Source organism: Urocitellus parryii, chromosome 16 (assembly GCF_045843805.1).
Source record: "Urocitellus parryii isolate mUroPar1 chromosome 16, mUroPar1.hap1, whole genome shotgun sequence".
Lineage (NCBI taxonomy): Eukaryota > Metazoa > Chordata > Mammalia > Rodentia > Sciuridae > Urocitellus > Urocitellus parryii.
The window spans coordinates 9,431,553-9,452,290 of record NC_135546.1 but is presented as its reverse complement, the minus strand read 5'-3'; the positions used below and the strand labels follow the sequence as shown (position 1 = coordinate 9,452,290).

At 42.3% G+C, this 20,738-nt stretch overlaps 1 protein-coding gene across 3 annotated transcripts in view; it reads left to right on the top strand.

Annotated features, from left to right (window-relative positions):
* Sumf1 (sulfatase modifying factor 1) overlaps positions 1-20,738 on the top strand; it is an 84,639-nt gene that overhangs the window by 18,596 nt on the left and 45,305 nt on the right. For 2 of the 3 annotated variants that reach the window (XM_026383111.2, XM_026383110.2), the window contains exons 4-6: positions 15,705-15,787; positions 17,335-17,457; positions 18,185-18,299. In XM_026383111.2, the coding sequence (XP_026238896.1) occupies positions 15,705-15,787; positions 17,335-17,457; positions 18,185-18,299 (321 nt within the window). Of the gene's footprint in view, positions 1-15,704; positions 15,788-17,334; positions 17,458-18,184; positions 18,300-18,904; positions 18,989-20,738 lie in introns of all 3 variants that reach the window. The other variant, XM_026383109.2, reaches the window with a different exon arrangement.

Genomic DNA, 20,738 nt, shown 5'->3' with positions numbered 1-20,738 from the left:
TAACTCCAGGAATTTATTGGGGGTTGTAAGAGTGATTATCTAAATAGTTCTTTTTCATTTATTTATCTACTCTTTTCATTTATTAATGGGGATATTTTCATAAAGAGGTCAGTTCTCAAGCAGGGGCTGTACCTCACTGAGGCACTGGGTTCCATCCTTAGCACCACATAAAAATAAATATATAAAAAGATATTGTGTCCATTTACAACTAAAAATAATAATAATAATAATAAAAAAGAGGTAAGTTCGCTCCTCTTACTATTTTCTTAACCATTCATATGGGTCATAGAAGAAAAATAGGTAAATGAATCTTTACTAGCTTTTAAAATAATGAGTTGATTTCCCATTACTCTGTATAGGTGATGGGTTTTTTCTTTTTCTTTTTTTAAATTGAACTTTTCATTTTTCAGGTAATTATAGATGCACATGTGGTTGCAAAGAAATAATGCAGGGAGATCTTGTATACCCCTTACTATGTTTCCTCTATTGTTCTCATAGTAAATAATTATACTATATTTTCACAACCAGAAAATTGGAAATTAGTCCAACCCACTCGTCTTCATCTGATTTCACCAGTTTTATATGTATTCATTCTCTGTGTGTATACAGTTCTGTGCAGTTTTATCATAAATGTAGATTTATGTACTTGGAACCAGATTTTTAAAATCATTCTTTATGAACTCAGAATTTAAACTCATGTTGTGGGTTTGATTCACTTGGAATCATGATCCCTTGATTTTTGAGCACTGGATGCCATTTCAAGTTCTTGGGAATCCTTTTTTTTTTTTTTCTCTCTCTTTTTTAACAGCTATACTGAGATATAATCTACATGCTATGAAATATACCTTTTAAAGCAAACAGTTCCAGGGTTGTTTTACCATGTATGTATGGAGTTGTTTTGCCATGTATGTGCCATCGTCACAGAATGGAATAGGACACTTGCACTTTACTCCCCATTCTGACCTTCTGCTTTGGACAGCTGATTCTGAGTCCTTTTGAACTGACCCTAGGAACCCTTTGTAGCTTCTTTGCTTTTTCTAAGGCAGGATATATCACCCTCCCCTGCCTGGAATTGCCCATTACTCTAAGCAGACACTACTTTTTCTAGAGAATAGTGTTTCTAAAACCTTCTCCAGGTTCCAGGTGAACTTGCTGCTGTTAGGTTTGTGGTTGTTTCTAGATCTCCCAGTGGACAGAGCTAAGATACAATGCCCTGTGAGTCCACATTGATACGTCAGGTTTTTAAATCTGTTCTGCATGACATCTTTTCCTCCTTTTTTTTTTTTTCCTTTTCTTTTCCTGACACCGGTAATCCTGATTCCCAAGGACATAGGGGATAGAATTAGAGTAGTCCATAATTACTCATTTGTTTCATCTCAGATTACATACATAACAGTCTCAAAATAACAACACCAATGCTATCATCACCAGTGTAATTACCAAGAACAGGTTTAAAAAAAACCAAGACTTTTATATATGCTTTTCCTGTTTCTCCCCAGTTTTAAAATAGTCGCACTAGTTCTGTATTATTGGAACATATGTCCATGCATAGAGTACTCTCTGCTTTTCAGCTCCTGTTGAAGCTTAGCTATACAAGGAACCACATGGTTGGTGCTTGTGACAGTGTGGCCCCAGTCATTTGACTGAACAAAGCTCTTCTCAACCAGGTTCTTCAGGGAGTAGCCAGGGGACATTGTTCTCCAGACTTTCACATGTTGGCAGTGCTTTGTTAGTACTCTTTCTACTTCACAGTCACTTTTGTTGGACATGAAGTCTTTAGTTCACATGTTTTCCTTCAGTGTTTTACATACTTATTTTTCTTTTGGATTGAAGTGCTGATAATCTCATGTTCTTCATCTTCGGAGTTACTCATTACTTTTGCCTGAAAACCCAAGGATTTATTTTTCTTTATTATCTAGTATCTTGCTGTTGGTCCTTGTGGTTAGTGTTTTTCACTTACAGTTTGCTTTTTCTATGTGTTGTACTTTCACAATTTTTTAAACATCAAGAGAATTTTAAATAAATTACTATTTTCGTGTCCTGTCTTCAGGAATCTGTAGGATTTTTTTTTTTAGATTTTTTTTTTAGTTGTAGGTGGACACAATTCCTTTATTTTTATTTATTTATTTTTACGTGATGCTGAGGATTGAAACCAGTGCCTCACCCTCACTAGGCGAGTGCTCTACCACTGAGCCCCAGCCCCAGCCCATGTAGGATTCTTTTTACCCATTTTTAGTGTTCATTCTTTCTTTTAAACAATTTCTATCTTTTTCTTTAACATATTCTTCCTTTTTGACTTTTGCCTCTTAAGCAATATTTCTGAAAAGACTTTTTGTTTTATTTTCAGTTGTATTTTTTTTTTAATTTCTGTACCTCATCTGAGTTCACAGATTAGGATTTATTTTATTATTCACATATCATTTTCTTATTGCCATTCCCAATATTTTGAAACAGTGTGTTGGATTTTTTCTTTTTTAATTTGAACCACATCTGTTCTGGTTTGGATATGGTTTGTCCCCAAAGTTTCATGTGCTAGAAACTTGGTCCCCAGAGTGGCAGTATAGACAGGTGGTAGACTTTTTAGCAGCATATCCTAGCCAGGCTCCATTGCGCAGGCCTGTAATGCCAGCCTCAGCGATTAAACAGGGTCCTAAGCAATTTAGTGAGACCCTGTCTCAAAAATATAAAGGGCTGGGGATGTGGCTCAGTGGGTCAGCTGCCCTGGGTTCAATCCCTAGTATGAAAATAAATAAATAAATAAATATAAAATTGATAAATAAAATAAGAGGTGGAGCCTATTGGGAGGTCATTAGGTCATTGCAGGTGCTGCCACTAGAAGGTTTGCTGCTGGTCTCACCAAGGTGAACTGTGAGGAAGGAGCAGGCCTCACCTCTGAACCCCCCTCTGGCTTCCCGTCTTGCCACATAATTCCTTCCTCTTGAGTGTGCTCCCACCATGATCCCATCTGCCATGACATGGTGTATCCAAGGAGCCCTCCCCAGTGTCAGCAGATAGTGGTGCCGAGTTCTGGGGCCTCCGGCACCATGAGGGGGTTCCTGGGGCAGGACTATTGAAACGTGTTCACTCCTTCTTCCTATGGGCTCCCCCTCACTTGTTACTGGTGGGCACAGTTCCTCTGGTTGTGCTGTTCTTCTCAAACTGTCCTGTGCTTTTCTGTGACACCTGTTGGCTGCTGGGGATTTTCCAAGCTTATTGCTCTGGGAAGGTCTGAGTGAGGAAGAGGTATTTGAAGGGACCCTTCAGGAGGAACTCATTTTGGAAACCACAGGGCAGAGCTTGCAGCAGAAGGCCTCCCGTGCCCATCAGTAACTCCCCCCTTCAGGTCTCAGCTGAGCCTGCCCTGGGCTGTCATTCAGAACACCCTCCTGACATCCACATTCCCCGGGTGTGTTCCTGTGGCTCCTCATGCCTTCCTTTCGTAGTGTTCATCCACTTATTTGTGATGACACTTATTTGTGTAGATATTTCTTGAATACTTTACCCTCTCTTACATTCATTCTGTGAGGGTAGGTGGGAATTCACGTGTTGTATTCACCATTATGTCCTCAGCACAATAACTGTCTCTTAATAAGCACTTAATATGTATTTGTCAAAAAAAATATGAAAGCATACCATTGGGTATCATCTGCCAGGCATTTAGTTTTTGAAAGCCGCAGGACTCAGACCTGATATGACCTGTGTCGGTTACACAGTCAGCTTTTCCTTGGCTAGAGACACTGGTCTGTCATCAGGGTTAAGGTGGGTTCACGGTAACTGAGTTCTGGGGGAGGCAGTCCAGGCCTGGCTGATTGGATGTGATAAGAAGGTAACACTGTCTCTTGTGCCTTTCTGAAGAGAGCATTTGTTCGCCTGACTGAGCAGTCAGTGTGGCATGAGCTCAGGAAGTGAACCATGATAAGGCTAGAGGAAGAGAGCCCCATACAAGAGGATAACAGACACAGCTTCTCTTTTTCCCCAACCCATTCCAAGGCACTTAATCACAATTAATTTATTTGAGACATGCTGAGCCCCAGAGGTTCAGATTAGAAATGCCTGTGTAAGGTATCCATAAATTTCTTTTCAAGTCATGGGCCTTTTGATGCTTAACTGGGTTTAAGAAATAAAAACGGCGGGCTGGGGTTGTGTGCCTAGTGTGGTGAGGCACTGGGTTTGATCTTCAGCACCACATAAAAACAAATTAAATAAAAAATGAAAGCTTAAATTTTTAAAAGTTAAGGAAAAAAAAACAAAAAAGAAAGAAAAATGGTGCTGATATCTCCTGGCCCCAAATGTTGGGGTTTGTACCATCCACCTCCCTAGGAGACAGGTAGACTGTTGATCAGAAAGCCTGGCCAGCTTCAAGATCAACTTAAGAATTAATAAGTATTTAGAATGAATAGAACTTCCAAAATGACCCAGCAGAAAAGCCTTCCTCTTATAGGTGAGCTATGGCCCAGGAAGGGGAAATGGTTTTAGTCAGTTCAAGATCCATCGGAGGGGGCACCTGTTGCCTGCCACTCTTCCCACCACAGACTTCTGCTTCAACCCTTAAGCCAGGAGTTGATTCTCTCACTACAAAAGGATATTTCACTGAAAAGACTGTATTTAAAATTGGTGTTTATCCAGAAGAGGGCCACCTAAGATGAGGTGGGGCTTGGAGCCAGGTGGTGGGTTACAGAGGAGTCTGAATGTCATCTTAACATCAGTTAGAAGCCATTGGATCTAACTGATCTTTTAGAGAGACTACTCTGGCTTTGTGTGGCTTTGTGATAGTCCAGGGGGAGAGGTGATGGTGCTGGGAGGCAGGGTGATTGGAGTAGAGATGATAAAAAGTGGTCTGATATTTGAAAATAACTTCTGAGAACCTAGAAAAGGAAAGAGGAATCTAAGGGCATTTGGATTTTGGCTTGAGGAACTGGGGAGAGATGGGGATGCCCTTAACTTTGAGATGGGAGAGCTGAAAGAAGGTTGAATGGGCTCCCAAACCTAAAGAAGACCTAAGAGGTGAATGAGTGTAGCTTATTCTACAGATGTTTGAAAGGCGAATGAAAGAGGAATTTGATTCATGCTATGTGGCCCCTGGAAACCTAATCAGGGCCAGCAGGTGGGAGGTCTCTGGGAGGGATATCAGTTTAGCTGTAAATCAGAACTCTGTTTCTTAGAAGGATCTGCATGTGATGGGCTGCCCGACAGAAAGTGATGTCTGACAGATTGTTCATACTGAGACTGCGGGGACCAACTGTTGGTTGAGTGACTGTAAAGGCCCGACTTGGGGTACTTTTGGGAGTGAAATGAAATGTTTTTAATTCTTCTTGGGTAACAGGTATAAATCTGAATTACCAGGTCACATAGGAACCAGTATCCATCCTACCTCATCCCTATTCTTCCCAGAAACATGGTAGAGAGGATGCCTTTGGGTGCTGGTTGAATCTAGTTGATCTCCCCACACCCTCCAGAGCTAAGGTTCTAAAGATCTTTGGTACATTTTACTTGACAAGAAAAATCAATGCCCACCTTTGCTGGATCATGTGTATAGTGGTGGATGGCCTCCCGTGTGGAAAGCCCTGCGCACACCCCCACCCCGCCTCTACTTTCTCCACCTCCTCACCTACAATGGGAAGAATCCGTGGGATCATCCCCTGACATTGATTGGGTGCCTTTCCTTGGACTCCCGTGACTCACTGAGCTCCTCTTGGCCTCACTTACCACAGACTTGCAATTATTTGCTTATTTGTCTGTCTCCATTCTAGATCATATACTGTATCCCCAGGGCTGAGCACAGAGTAACATCATGAATCCATCCATACTATAGATGTCCAGTAATGTACCAACACCTGGCTCAGTCCTCACAGCAAGCCAATTAAGTAAGTTTTCTTGGAATACTGATGTTACCAATTGAGAAAACACAGGCTCTGAAACTTCTAAGTAAACTGCCAAGCCAACCTCACGTGGTTAATCCTGTAATAGGAGAGTCAGGATGGGGACCAGGAATGCTTCACCTCTCCACTCAAGTGCAAACCACATCCTGCATTTGACCAAGACTTAGCCCACACTACATTAGCATTTTAAAGACTCCCAGAAGTCCTGTAGTTAAAAATAGTTTAACTTTGATTAACCTAGGACCTTTATACCCACTGTGACTACTTTCATGGTAAACCATTTCTCCTCACCAACATTTTTTAAAAATTATTTTTGTAGTTGTAGATGGACAACATACCTTTATTTTATTTGTTTATTTTTATGTGGTGCTGAGGATCGAACCCACTGCCTCACAGGTGTAAGGCAAGCACTCTACCACTGAGCTACAGCACCCCCCACCCCTAACATCTTATGGAAGATACCTACAAATAGCCCCTGGGAGATGCTTGAATAGTGGAAAGAGTTATGAACTGAAAGCCTGTGTCCATAGTTCTGCCACTACCAAGTTTCCAGTACTTCTGTTTCCATCTTAAAATGAGGGACTTTCAGTAGAATGTGTCCTACATCCTTTCTACCTTTAAAATCTGGTGGCGTTGTAAGCAGTCACATGTTAAGCATGTAGCAGTGTTGGAACTTCACTCAATACCTGGCCTTGGGGATCCGGGTTTCCACTCTCCAACCAAGCCTGTTTTTTTTTTTTTTTTTTTTAAATTTATTTATTTATTTGTTATTGGCAGACACAACATCTTTGTTTGTATGTGGTGCTGGAGGATCGAACCCCGGGCCGCACGCATGCCAGGCGAGCGTGCTACCGCTTGAGCCACATCCCCAGCCCCCCAAGCCTGTTTTGTTCTCCCTATTCTTGCAGAAGTTTGCAAAATACACAGTATCATGAAAAGTACAGGTATTTCCTGCACAGTGTGCACCCCAGGGAGTCACCCTTCTGCCACTGGTGTATAGCATCCAGCTGTAGGGAGAAAGAGTATTTGCTAGCCCGGCAACCTTGGAGGTCAGCTGTGAAGTGCTCACAGCCTGTTCTCTGTCCTTGCAGGCTTAGCTGAGATTAGCTGATACAGTAGCAGACTCTTGTTTAAAGGGGCAGCAGTTGATCCATGGCATTATATGGCTTTCTGCAGATGCCTGTCTCTAACCATGGGACAGAAGTAGGTCATCTCCAAATGTGAGCCTGGGTTGCCTTTGCAACAAGAGTGCCTGTCCTCTTTTATTATAGTGCTGTGTGGGGTGAGGATGCTTTTCTTTTTTCATTGTTTTTCAAATAATAGGTGGTGCTATGGTTTGGATATGGTTTACAAGGAAAGTTCACCTGGGGAAAACTTGGGCCCAGTGGTAATAAGCTGTTGGAACCTTTAAGAGATGGGTCCTAGTAGGTGATCAGATCATGATGGCACTGTCCTTGGAAGGCTTTAGTGCCCATCTTTTAGGGAGTGGGTGAGATCTCATGTGCCTGGATTAATTCCCAGGAGAGCTAGTTGTTACTGTGTGAGGCTACCACACATGCTTGGCCCCTTCTGTATGCATCCAGTTTCCTTTCTACTTACCTACCATGTTGTGATGCAGCCCAGTGACTGTCATTACATCTGGAGCCATGCCACTTGGACTTTCTAGCCACAGAATCAAGAGCTCAGTAAGCTTCTTTATTTATTATCCAGAATCGGGTGGTCTGTTATAGCAACACAACAATGGACTAAGACAGCTCTGATTATTTATTTGGTCGTTTACTCTAAAGGCAACCTGTGTAGGAGAATCTTCTCTTAGATCGCCTTGTCTATGTTTCACTTTCTGTTTGGCCCTTCTTCTCAGAAGCTTCGGCGTTTGTAAAGCATCAAGAAATAACTCAGATGCAATCAAATGGCATTCAGACTGTATTTAATTTCCCTGTCTCATACGTTGGAAAAAAATGTACAAATAAGCCATTAGCAATTTAAATATCCTAAATAGATCCTCCTTCTAAAGAGTTCTAATAAATACCTTCATCTGGGATGCCATGATTAATACATACATACTCAGTTCTCTTTCCAGAGGGAAATTACCTATGCCATAAATTAATGTGATGAGTTTTTGAAGATGATGATTTTTTTAGCAAGAGTTATAAAGACATACTCTTAGGTATAGTCATGCTGCTGCCTTTTAAAAATATATTTATTTTTTAGTTGTAGTTGGACACAATACCTTTATTTTATTTATTTATTTATTTTTATATGGTGCTGAGGATTGAACCCAGGGCCTCGCACGTGCTAGGTGAGCACTCTGCCGCTGAGCCACAACCCCAGTCCTCATGCTGCTTCTTTAAATTTTTTTTTTAATTTTCTTTTTTTAGTTGTGGATGTACACAATACCTTCATTTTGTTTATTTATTTTTATGTGGTGCTGAGGATCAAAGTCAGTACCTCACATGTGCGAAGCAAGTGCTCTACCACTGAGCCACAACCTCAGTCCCTGCGTCTTTAAATTTAGCAGAAGTAAATGAAGACGTTTGAAGATGTTCACTGTCATGTTTTCGATAAAGCAAAAAGGCAAGGACAAACTTGAATATAACTGAATGGTTCAGTGTTTAGAGATTGGTAATTTGTGATAGATTGTCTTCAGAAATATTATGAAATCACTAAAAAATGATTGTTGTGAGTCCACTTAAAACCTAGAGAAATATTTAGTAAGACCAATGAAAATGACCCATATATAATTTGAGAAAACTGTGTAAAACATATATGCTTATTGGTGAAACTGGAAGATGAATATAAAAGTGAAATGTGTAGTTCAATGGTAAATTAGTAATTTTTAACGAACATTTAATATTGCCTGCTTTTGTTTTTCAATGTAAATTCTCACATCTGTTAAAAGGAAAAACTGTAAATACTTGTATAAATCTTCACCATTTACTAAAAGTAAAATAGCCAATTATAAAAATGTCTGTATGGTAAAAGTTCAGTAAAAGATATGTCAACATGTAGAGAGACACATCAAAAAATTATTAGTAGCATATATATGGAAATGTTTGTGATCATTATTTCTGGGTGGTGAGATTGGGGATGATGTCTAATGGAATTTTTTAGGCCATTTTAAGTATCTGAATTATTTTGAGTTAGCATATTTTTTATGTGGGTGTTTTAAGTTTTTCATTTTTTAATATTTTTAAAAATATTTTTAAAAATTATATATGAACATGACACCTTTATTTTATTTATTTATTTTCATGTGATGCTGAGGTTCGAACCCAGTGCCTCACATGTGTGAGGCAGGCACTCTGCCACTGAGCCACAACCCAGCCCTAGAAATGTTTTTCTTCATATAATTTTAATGACTGTGTTGGCCTATCTGAAAAAGCATGCATTTTTCTTTCCATAGAATGTATCAAGTTGTCAAGGTACCCAATTTAAGATTTAATTTGAAATAAGCTGTCAGACTCAACTACCTATCTGTTTTGATGACAGTTCACTCTTTCCCTTTACTTAAGGCTCCTCTCCAACCTTCTGCATTGTATTGGGTGTTCACAGTTCCATTTGATTCTTTCAGTTGTTAGATTCCCCTCCAGTTTTATTTATACTTCATGAATTTGAATGGATCTGTAATTTCTCATTGTTCACTGGTGCCAGTTGAAAAATTCTTGCAGGCTGTTTTTATAGGGGTAACTGTCATGTTTATACTACATTTCAAGAAACGTCCATCTTTTTAATTTGCTTGTCTAAAAGCATTAAATTTTTAAGAGAGCAGTTGTAAAGTTGTGAACTTGACATCTTTACACTCGATGTTGCATAATTACACCACACTCTGTCTTTTTCCAGTGCCATTTTTATTCTGGGCTGTGTGTGTATAAGAAGCATAATTTATCACCTCTGGCAAGAATAAAGGCACCTTTGCTATCTTCCCCTTTCCTTTTCTTTAAGCTGTTACTACAGATCTGGGTATGTCTCTTGGGAGAGGTGGGAAAGGATGTCTTTGCTCTCTCAAGTCCATGTCTCAAGGGGACATCAGTGCCCACGCAGATCCCATTTACACTGTAATTGGTTACTGGCTGGCTGGTACAGCTGTTTCAACTTAAAACCCAAGACAGTTGCTATGGAGATTTGACCAGAAATAGGTCATGTTAAAGTCCTTTTCCCCCTGGATATAAGGGAGTCTGTAACTCTGGAAGTTGTCTCAGTCGAGCAGAAAATGTGTAGGTGGACAATCACATCACACACACACACACACACACAAAACAACTTCTCTTTTTATGATGCGTTGGAGCATATATGTCAGTCTATTCATGTTGCTTCTGCTCTGTAAAGAACACACCTGGAGATTATTCCTGAAAAAGGAAAAGGAATGGAAAATGTCATTGTTTGCATGTAATCTTGATAAACTAGTTAATCTACAACTCAAAAGTTGTTCATTTTTCAAGACAGAACCAGGGGTTCAAGAACAATTTTTTTTTTTTTTTTTTAATGCTGAGTTAAGAAACAGTGACATTAGGAAAAGAAAGATGTCTGGTGTCATCAGATGGGAGTTGCATGAATTTGACCAGAAAATTCCTTGGCTCTTCCAGGGCCTGCTGGTAAGGATGAGGGAGGCCCTGCCTCCGTTCCCACCAGTCCTTCTGGTCAGATTCTGATTACTTGACTTCCTTTCTGCATGTGTCAGAGGGGGACTGGGACTCTGCATCTGACCGTTCCAGTGGTGACTTGTGGCCTGTCTCACATTCGGTGAGGTGTGTTGTTTGGTGCCCATACCGGTGCCCAAGCACCACCGACACCCTCGTTGTGCATTTTATTTCAGGGAGTGGGTCAGTTTCCCTGAACATGACTCTCACATCGTGGGTTCGGTGGAAGACACCACTCCATACTCTTCCCTAGAGTTCTTCAGCGTGTCCTTGACCACCTCCTCTTCTCTGGTACTTTTCTTAGCCTGTCAGTATTCTGAAAGGGTGAAGTGGTGGGTGGGTGAGCCTCGCTGAAGAACTACTGGGGAAGGCTTTTGACTAGTTAGGATCTTGTTCATTGAAAGCTCCAAAAGAATGTTGCACCCTGTAGTAATGTAAATGAAAAATACCCATAATGACGCTGACACTGCTGCGATTCTTCCTCTTTACCTGCCCGAGTGCTTTACATAGGTTTCCTTATTTAGTCCTCACAGCGAGCCTAGGAAGTAGATGGTAGTATTTTTTACATCTGTTTCACAGATGAGTGAGCTCGGGCCTGGAGAGGGCAAAGAGCCAGAGGAGCCTGTGTCTTGTAAATGAACTACTGTGCTTAAACCCCAGGCAGCTGACTCTGGGTAAGATGCTTTGACCCTCTGTTACTATGAACTATATGTTAACACTTAAGAAGAGTAATCTCTTCCCCTGATTATTGGTCCAGCTGGTGATTTGCTCCTTTCAGGGAACATCTGGCAACAGTGGAGATATTTTTTTGTGTGTTCTGCAGTTTTGTGCTACAACTGGTATCTAGTGGGTGGAGGTCAGAGATGCTGCTGACCTTCCTAGAGTGCACAGGCACCCCTCTGCACCAAGGGAGTATGTGGCCTAAAATGTGTGCCATCATGGCCTGTAGCACTATGGATGCCTGTAACCCTAGTGAAGGTTGAAGCAGGAGTATCACAAGGTCAAGGTCAACCAGGGTGATTCAGACAGGGGGCTACCCTGTCTCAAAATGAAATAAAAATGGGCCTGGGGATGTCGCTCAGTGGTGGAACACCACTGGGTTCAGTCCCCAGTACCTGAAAAACAAACAAACAAACAAACAAAATTGGTAAATGCCAAGGTTGAGAAAACCTTTTGGTGTTGCATGTTCATTCCTAAAAAGTATTCCTCTCCCAGTCCTTCACCCCTGAAAAATGCATGTATATTCTTCTAGAATCTTTTTCTTCTGGTCATGCCAGTATCATTTTATGTATGTATTTGTAGAAACAGAATCAGTGTGTATGGTACATGTCACCTTTAATACACAACATGTGTGTTCCCATGTCAGAGCATTTTTGGGTGACTAGCTGCGCAGTATGTTTGGTATGGATGAACACCAGGGACAGTTGGGTTATTTTGTAATTTTTGTTTAGAACAGTGTCATATGCTATGCACATGTCTCTGCATACTTGCTTCAGATCTCAGTGTTTTGAACCAAAGAACTAGGTTTTGATACTTGGTCAGGCACAGTGGTGTCCTGGCTTCCCCAGGCCTGAGCCAGGCTGTGCCCTGTTTCTCTGTGCACATCACTGAGATTGCCAAGGATCTCATGGCTCTATGACTCTGTGACTTGCAAGCTAACAGTTTGTTTCGGATGGGTTGCTAGAGTAATGTGATAAATTTCAGAAAAGAAATATTCTTTTTCTGCAATGGAAAGCAGACGTCTAGAATGAGAGAGAGGTGAGAGAGACCCACCGATTTGAATCTTGGACATGTTTTTGAAGGAAAAAGAGATGACTAGGGTCACACTTGTATTCCACTTTTTGCAATCACAGAATTAATTATTTTATGTAAAACAAATAATTGTAAAAATTGTGACTGTGCCAACTGTCCTGAGTGGTACTCTGGGGTTTTCTGGGATTTTGAGATCCCCTTCAGGGATTAGGCTCTGGGACTGGCATACAGTAGCACTCAATAAGTATTTGTAACCAGTTTGAATTAGGGGAAAAAAGATAAGAATGCCTGACTGGCCCCTGGAGCACACGCCCAGGCCTTCTGTTGGTAAGCCACCCAGGGAGCTCCCCTTTTAAAAAGGTCCTGAAATCCTGGGGGGGTACTTCTGCCTGATAGGCTTGTGTTTGTCTCTGCTGAAGCTGGGTGTGGGTGTCACGATTCAGAATTGCTCTCCACAGTGTACAGAGCATGGAAAGGCATGCGCATGTTTATTAAAGGTCACAGACTCTTTGAAGAATATTCACAGAAGCAGCACAATTCAAAATAGCTCCAAACTGGAAATGCCCAAGTACCCATTAGTAGTAGGAAAGATAAACCATTGAGATTTTTTTTTTTTCTCTTCTGTGTACTGGGGATTGAACCCAGACGGGTATTCTATCACTGCAACTATAGTCTCAGCCCTTTTAAAAAACCCTTTTTAGTTTAAGACAGGGTTTCACTAAGTTGCGAGGGCTGGCCTAGAACTTGCGATCCTCCTGCCTCAGCCTCTGGAGTAGCTCTGCTTATAGACTTGGGCCACCACACCCAACTGTGAGTTGTTTTTTTTTTTTTTTTTTTTTTAATTGCTAAAGAGAAAATATTTCAAAACACAAAAGGGTCTGAGGAGAAAAGCTACCCCAAATTTAACAAAGGTTTACATGTTTCTGTATTTTGCCATTTTTATTTATGCTAGCCTTTTTTCTTTTTTAAACTTAAGAACTAGAACTTCCTGTGGGGTGCTTAGTGCTGGGGGTGGAGTTGGGTCGGGTGAGTGATCTGAAGGTCGCATTGAAACACAAGAGTGGAGTGACTGCGGCTCTCTGTGCACATCTTCCCTTGACGTGTGGCAAACTGTCTGTCACTGGCACCTGAACATGGAGTGGTCCAGTCAAGGAGGATGTCTCAGATGAGTTTCTGCAGTGCCACAAATGAAACAGAAAGAAACTCTGCCTTTCTACCCTGTGTTCTCTGGGGTGAGACCCCGCGTGCAGAAGTGCTGTTTGAGGACATAATGCCTTCTGTGTTGAAATGGACTTTGCCATCCCATTGTGATCGAGACCTTGCATGTCCTGAGCTCGTTGACATTGTTAGGGATCAGACCGATGAGGATAGTGGGAACATGAGATGAAGAGAATAATTCTATAGAATGGGCCCATGGGCTTTTTTTTCCAAGAAGCCATTTATCTGCAGCCCTGACTGGCCTAGGTGGACAAGCTATGTTACATTCCTCAGCAAGAGAAATGCAGGCCCAAGATAATGCTGATGGGAGGAACCCAGGAGACTCTTGTGACCAGATCCTGAAACTCTGGGACGTAAGGATAGTTCCTCTTAACCATAAAATCTATAAGAATGTACAGTCAAGAATCCAATTAGAACTGGTCAGCATGCGCCAAGGTGACCTACAGTTGCCATGACAGTGGGGACTTGAAAGTCTGAAGTCACCCTGTTGTGTCAAGAGGTGGACCTGGGTGGAACTGTCTGGAAACTTCTCTGGGATCACCAATAAACCTGGTGTGCAGGAGAGATACATAGTACCTCTCTGAGAGAACCCACTCTCTCCCTTGAGAGTGTCCCCTTTCCCTTTTGCTTTCCCTCAGTAAACTCATTCCTCTTACTCTGAGTGTCATGTCTAAATCTTTCTGACTTGGTCTCAAGAATCGGGGTTTGAAGGGGGTCTTCATGTGGCCTTGGTTTCTTGGAAGATCCCAGCTCTGAGGAAGGATGAGTGAGAACGGAGTCTGGGGCTTCCAGTTACAGCTATTGCTGGTAGCAGGGACACAGCTCCTTGTCACTTCCACTCAGTCATGCTGAGCAGGATGCTGTGGATGGAGAGTACCATTGTCATGGAGATGACCTTGACCGCTGGAGTTTATATTAGAAGACTCCTTTGCAAACTTCTGTTCTTCACTTACTATCTTTTGAGCCTGTCCTTGTTACTGATTGTCATGGGGAAGATCATGTGAGAATGGTTCCCTTTACTGACTGCTCCTTGAGTCATTAGCCTAAGCTGCTAAGAGCTGAGGTCCTAAGCCCTTTGTGCTGTATTTCCTCTTTGCTAAAACTCAACATGTAGGTGCTGTTGCTGTCTCAAGCTTAAACATGTTGCCAAGGGTCACACTGTAAACTGCAAAGCCAAGATTCAAATCTAGTTTTGATGGCTTCAAAGACTTGTTCTTCACCGCTCACTAACTGAGGACCCCTGCTGTTATTATTTTTGTTAAGAAGATGAACAGAACCTTAAAGATCCAAGTAACAGTTTATTGAGCCTTTCCAAGATCTGGCCTCCTCCGTATTCTGAGGTAGGGGAAGCATTTCACAGATGAGGCTCTCAGGGGCTGGCTAGCTAAGTAGTGAATTTACCCCAGCTCACACAGCCCATGTGGGGCTAGAAATGGAACCAAGGTCTTTTAAAAACATACTCCATTTTTCCTCAGTGATTCAACTTGATTTCTGACCACCTTGGTTCACTTTTGGCCCCATACTTAATGGTAAGGTTAATTGTTTCCCCATGTTTTAAAAAGGAGAAGTACAGGCTGTCTTCCATTTGTCAGAGATCACAGAGGATTAGTCAGCAGTGCATTTTTTTTAAGAGAGAGAGAGAGAGAGAGAGAGAATTTTTTAATATTTATGTTTTAGTTTTCGGTGGATATAACATCTTTATTTTTATTTTCATGTGGTGCTGAGGATCGAACCCAGTGCCCCGCGCATGCCAGGCGAGCACGCTACTGCTTGAGCCACATCCCCAGCCCCAGTAGTGCATCTTTTAAAAATTCTTAGAAGCTAGGCACTGTGGCGCACACCTATAATCCCAACAACTTGGGAGGCTGAGGCAGGAGAATCACAAGTTTGAGGATAGTCTCACAACTTAGCAAGACCCTATCCCAAACAAACAAACAAATAAACAAAAGCTGGGCTTGTAGCTCAGTGGTACAGTGCCCCTGGGTTCATGCCAGATATATATAATCTTAGAGCCACGCATCATTTAAATACATACTTATTTCACCACTGTAACATTTTATAATATCAATTGATACTTTCATTGAAGACTGATTTACAAACCAATCTTTTGATATTTTGGTAGAGGTATATGTTTGGTAACCCAGATGGGGCTTTGGTGCCAAGTGCAGTGTTTGACCGTCACAGTGGCTAACATCAGCCTCTTCTGGGTTGCTTCGAGGTTGCAGCCGCTCCCTGGTGGTTACCTGTTAAAGGCGCTAACTGGAGACACCCAGAGGGGCCCGACTCTACTGTTCTGCACAGGTGAGTCAGGTGAGGCCCAGGTGACACGCTTCGTTCCATAACAGATTCCTGTGCTCTTGAGAAAGAACCCAGTGGCCATCTTCAGCTATAAGATTATAGCAAGAGTGACAAACCATCAGTGATTGGTAGGAAAATGAGATGACGGGAAATAATGTCTGTGAAGACCTGAACACTGCGGCCTCCCAGCAGGCTCTTAATAGATGGCCTATTTCCTTCCTCATTTGCCTGTCAAAGAGTATCTTCTTGCAGATTTCCCCCTTTGACAGGCCTGTTACAGATCTCATGTCATGTTTAATCTTTCCAGTCTGTCCATTTGTTCTGCCTTGTGAGTGCATCTTTATGAGGAAGGACTAACTGTCTCATGGATGGGCACTTGTGTCCTGCCAGGTGGCCCTTGAGTGTGGGATCCATGTGCTCTGTAGTCCCGGGCTGACATACTTTGGAGCTACCATCTGACTACAAAACCACAGAGCAGCAAGTCGGTCAGCAAGTCTCCAGGGTGGCAAGGAAGTAATTATCTCGAGCAAAAATAGAGTCGACTTGAAGCCCGGAGGTGGAGAGGGTTTGGGTTAGGATCCGTCCCTCCAGGCCCAAGCAGACTGCTCTCCTAACCTCATTTTTCAGGTGGCATTTTCAAGTCTCTATCTTCACAGCATTCCTGGTGGCTCTCCTGATTGCTGGAAGCTGGGAGGACATGAGTTCAGCTTTAGGGTTAGGCCCCTCGACAAAAGTCAGAAATCTTTCAGGAGGGCTGGCCCCTGAGCTCCCTATTCGTAACTTCTTTCCTGAGTTTATGGGGAGAGGAAAAAAGCAGGCAGAAGGGAGGCAGAAAAATCCGAAGAGGATTATTTTTTGCAGTGTTGGGGATCAAAGCCAGGGCCTCGTGCATACTAAGTACGTGCTCTACCGTGGCGCTGCCTCCCCATGGGATGTATTTTTAAATTCATGTAGTAAACTGAATGGCTGGCTGAGTCAGTCTTCTGAGAAAAGTGCATCTTTTATCAGTGCTGGGAATAGTATCTGGCAGATAATAGCTACTCAGCAAACATTCGTTGAAAGAATACATGAAAGTCCTGGTGTAATTACTGTAGAAAACTCCAAGATGTATGTGGAAGGAACTCAGAATGTGTAGACCACTTAAAGACAAAGTGAGCAGGGGATTCAATCCAAGATGCCTTCCCCTTCCCTCTGTCCCTTGAGGAAAAGGGAGAACAAGTTGGGATCTGCTCCAGCCAGGCAAATATGACCAGTCAGTCATTTGTGGAAACATAGAAAAGATGCAGAGTTTGAGGCTGGGTGCCCTAGGTTGGGTTCTCTGGAAACTGAGGCTGAGCTAGAGTTGACCTGTAGAATATCCATTGTGGATCCCCCTGTGGAGGGGACAGAAACTCTAATGCAGGCCCAATAAGTGCATGGAGCTCTGGGGTGTGCATGGTCATGTTTTTCATCACGGGGTCACCAACCAAACCGAGGATGAGTAGACATGCCAGTTCCTGTTTCCTGTTCCGGTTGGAGCCTCTGTTCACTCTGCTCTCCCTCCTCCCCAGGCCAAATCATCCTGTGCTCCACGTCTCCTGGAATGACGCAGTGGCCTACTGCACGTGGGCAGGGAAGCGGTTGCCCACAGAAGCTGAGTGGGAGTACAGCTGTCGAGGAGGGCTGCAGAATAGGTATTGATGGCCTCATGTTGCCCAAACCTTTTTTGTTTAACTCCATGGAACTTTCTTTGCTCAGAAAGTTGAACACAAGCAGCTCTTGTTCTTCCAGGGTTTTCTTCTTCCCTGTGAGGTTACTTAGGTGACACTGGTGAGCGACCCCCTGACCTTTTGCAGTCCCCAAAGCCAGGTTTTGGCCAACAGGGCTCCCTGCAGCCCTGAAGCAACTTCCAGCGGTTCACGTGCTGCTTGTTAGTCCCTGGAGTGGCTTGGCAGGCCGCCTCGCTGCTAGCATTTTCTTATTTTAGGCATCTTCTGAAGCGGTGGTATTTCTTCGCTTCTAGAGCTATGAGACAGAAAACTCATGTTTGGGTCACATCTTCTAGGAAAAGCTCCTTAAAATAGCCACGGCTTTATAAAAAAGTGTGGTGTGGTGCTGCCTGATCACGCTACCAAATAAGTCCAGGATGAGGCCTCCTTCCCCTGCTCTCCCAAGTCCTGCTGTTAGTGATGGGATTGGCCTCCAGCCTTCCGAGTGCTCAGGAAGGACTGAGGTTGTTGGTAACTTGACATGAGCTGTTACAAGGAAACTAGGAAAAACCGATTAAAAGCTCTTCTCTCTCTCTATATATATGTATATTTTAAAAGCTCACTCAGAGCAAGAGTGTCGTTCCCTCGTCCCTTGACTTTAACCCAGAAGCCGTTCCCTTTGGCAGGCTGATGCCCGTGTCTCTTCCAACAGACTTTTCCCCTGGGGCAACAAGCTGCAGCCGAGAGGCCAACATTATGCCAACATTTGGCAGGGCGAGTTCCCAGTGACCAACACTGCCGAGGACGGCTTCCAAGGAACTGCACCCGTGAGTAGTGACCCTGTGAAGGAGGGTGGCCGCGGCTGCGTTCAGCTGTCACAGGGACAACACTAGTATTTAATCTGATGTTCTCTCTCTCTCTCTCTCTCTTTTTTTTTTTTTTTTTTGTACTGGGGATTGAACCCAGGCGTGCTTTACCACTGAGCTACATCCTCAGACCTTTTAATTTAATTTTGAGACAGGGACTTGCTAAGTTGCTGAGTTTTCTTTTAGTTGCTGAGGCTGGGCTTGAACTTACAATCCTCCTGCCTCAGCCTCCCTAGTAGTGGGGACTATTGGCGATTGGCCACCAATCGCCAATAGCCCCCAATTTTATACTGTATTTTTTCCCCCTGATCCCTTAATAAGGTAGACTTGTACAAATTTTAGAAAAACAAGACCACCGTAAAGAGAAAGCTAAATTGATCTCGTATTGTGCCACCCAGAGAGAATCCTTGGTAGCATTTTAGTGCTTTTCCTTTCTGTTCATTCTTGGCTAGTGGATGTTGAATGCTTTCAGTGTGCCAGGCATAGTGCTTAGCCATTTGCATGAATTGTCCCTTTTACTGTTGATTCAATTCTGTAAGGTAGGTACTATTTTCCCCATTTTCCAGGTGAGCATTCTGAGGTACAGAGAGGTTAACTACTTGCCCAGGGTTGCACTAGCAGGAAAGTGGCACAGCTGGGATTTGAACCAGGTCGGTGTGTTTTCAAAGCTCGTGCTCTGAACTACTGTATTGGCTGGCATACGTGTTTCTGGTGTATGTACATCATAGATTTTTTTTTACATAGCGCATTTGGATCACACTGGACACAATATTTAAAATCCTGTTTTTACCTACTTAATATAGGGAACATTTTTTTCTTCCTTCCTTTCTTTCTTTTTTTTTTTTTTTACATGAATAGTTGTCACCAATACATTTCTTTCAGCAGCTGGATAAACAGTCAAAGGAATAAACTTTTATTTATCTCTGATTGTTGCAGATTTAGGTTATTATTTTTTTTGAGGGGGTAAAACATACAGTGAGTATCTCATAAATAAATATGGAGCTGCATTGCTGTCTCTGATTTTTAAAAGACAGATGCGTAGGGCTGGGGTGTGGCTCAGTAGCAGAGCGCTTGCCTAGCATGCCTGAGGTACTAGGTTCGATCCTCAGCACCACAAAGAAAACTAAATAAACAAAACAAAGGTATTAAAAAAAAAAAGACAGATGTCTAGCAGTGAAATTAAAGAGTCAAAGGTTAGAAAATGTTCTTTTTTTTTTCTTCTTCCTTTTTCTAGTGCTGGGGATTGAATCCAGTGCTTTGTGCATGGCTAAGCACGTGCTTGACCGAGCTACATCCCTAGCCCTACAAAACTTCCTTGGTTAAGACTTTGGAATATATGGCCCTGTGTTTTCTAGAAGGCCTGCAAGAGTTCCTATCTTCCTGCTCTTCTGCTGCATAATCATACACTAATGAAACCGTGTTAAAAAAACTGTCTTAGTCCATTTGTGCTGCTATAACAAAACACCACTGGCAGGCCAATTTATAAACAGAAATTTATTTCTCCCAGTTCGGGCAGCTGGAAAGTCAAAGATCAAGGTACCAGCAGCCGTGGTGTTTGCTACATCCTCTAGAGGGGTTGACCACTGTGCCCTCACCTGTCTGGGAGGCAGAAGGACAGGGGAGCGCTTCCTTCAACCTAGAGCTGTTTTGTGAGGGTACTAATCCCATGCAGAATCACGCAGCATCCCTTAGTCACCCTCCCTGTAGAGACCACCCCTCTTAACACTGTTGCATTGGAGATTAAATTTCAGCATGAATTTTGAGGGGGACGCCATCACTCAGAGTAGAGCCAAAACATTTTCATTTTCTCTTAACACACTGAGGAAATAAATCTTCTGGGAAAATAGCCCTATATTAAATTTGTTGTTTAGAGAATCATTTTTTTTTCCAACAGTCTTTCAAACAATTGTCATGTTTTGAAAGCATTTGTATTTTTGTTTGACACAAAAATAACGCTTCCCATATTGATTTGTGTTTATTTGGTACATGATCAAAGGATTACAAAATTGCTGCTAAAAAATAAAATAAGTGAACGACCAAGTCATTTTTGGAAAAGATGAAGGACAGAGAAGCTCGTGACCTACCAGAAACTGAAAATTAATGTGACCTGTCCTGATTTCAGCATTGTATTTTTTTTTAAGATTTAAGAGCAGTAAGTTTATATACCTAACAGTACAGCTTCAACATATCTAAAATAAAAGCTGATCAAAGTATAAAAATGGTTTATGATCCAGCTTACTTGGTTTAGAAGACATGACACGAACATATGCTTATTATAGTTGTACACTGGAAACACATGTGAAAACCAGCAACTTTGACACGTTCATTGAACAAACCTGAATGTGGGGGATACATGTGACCACACTGCACCCAGCAGACAGACAGCAGTAAGCACTGCAG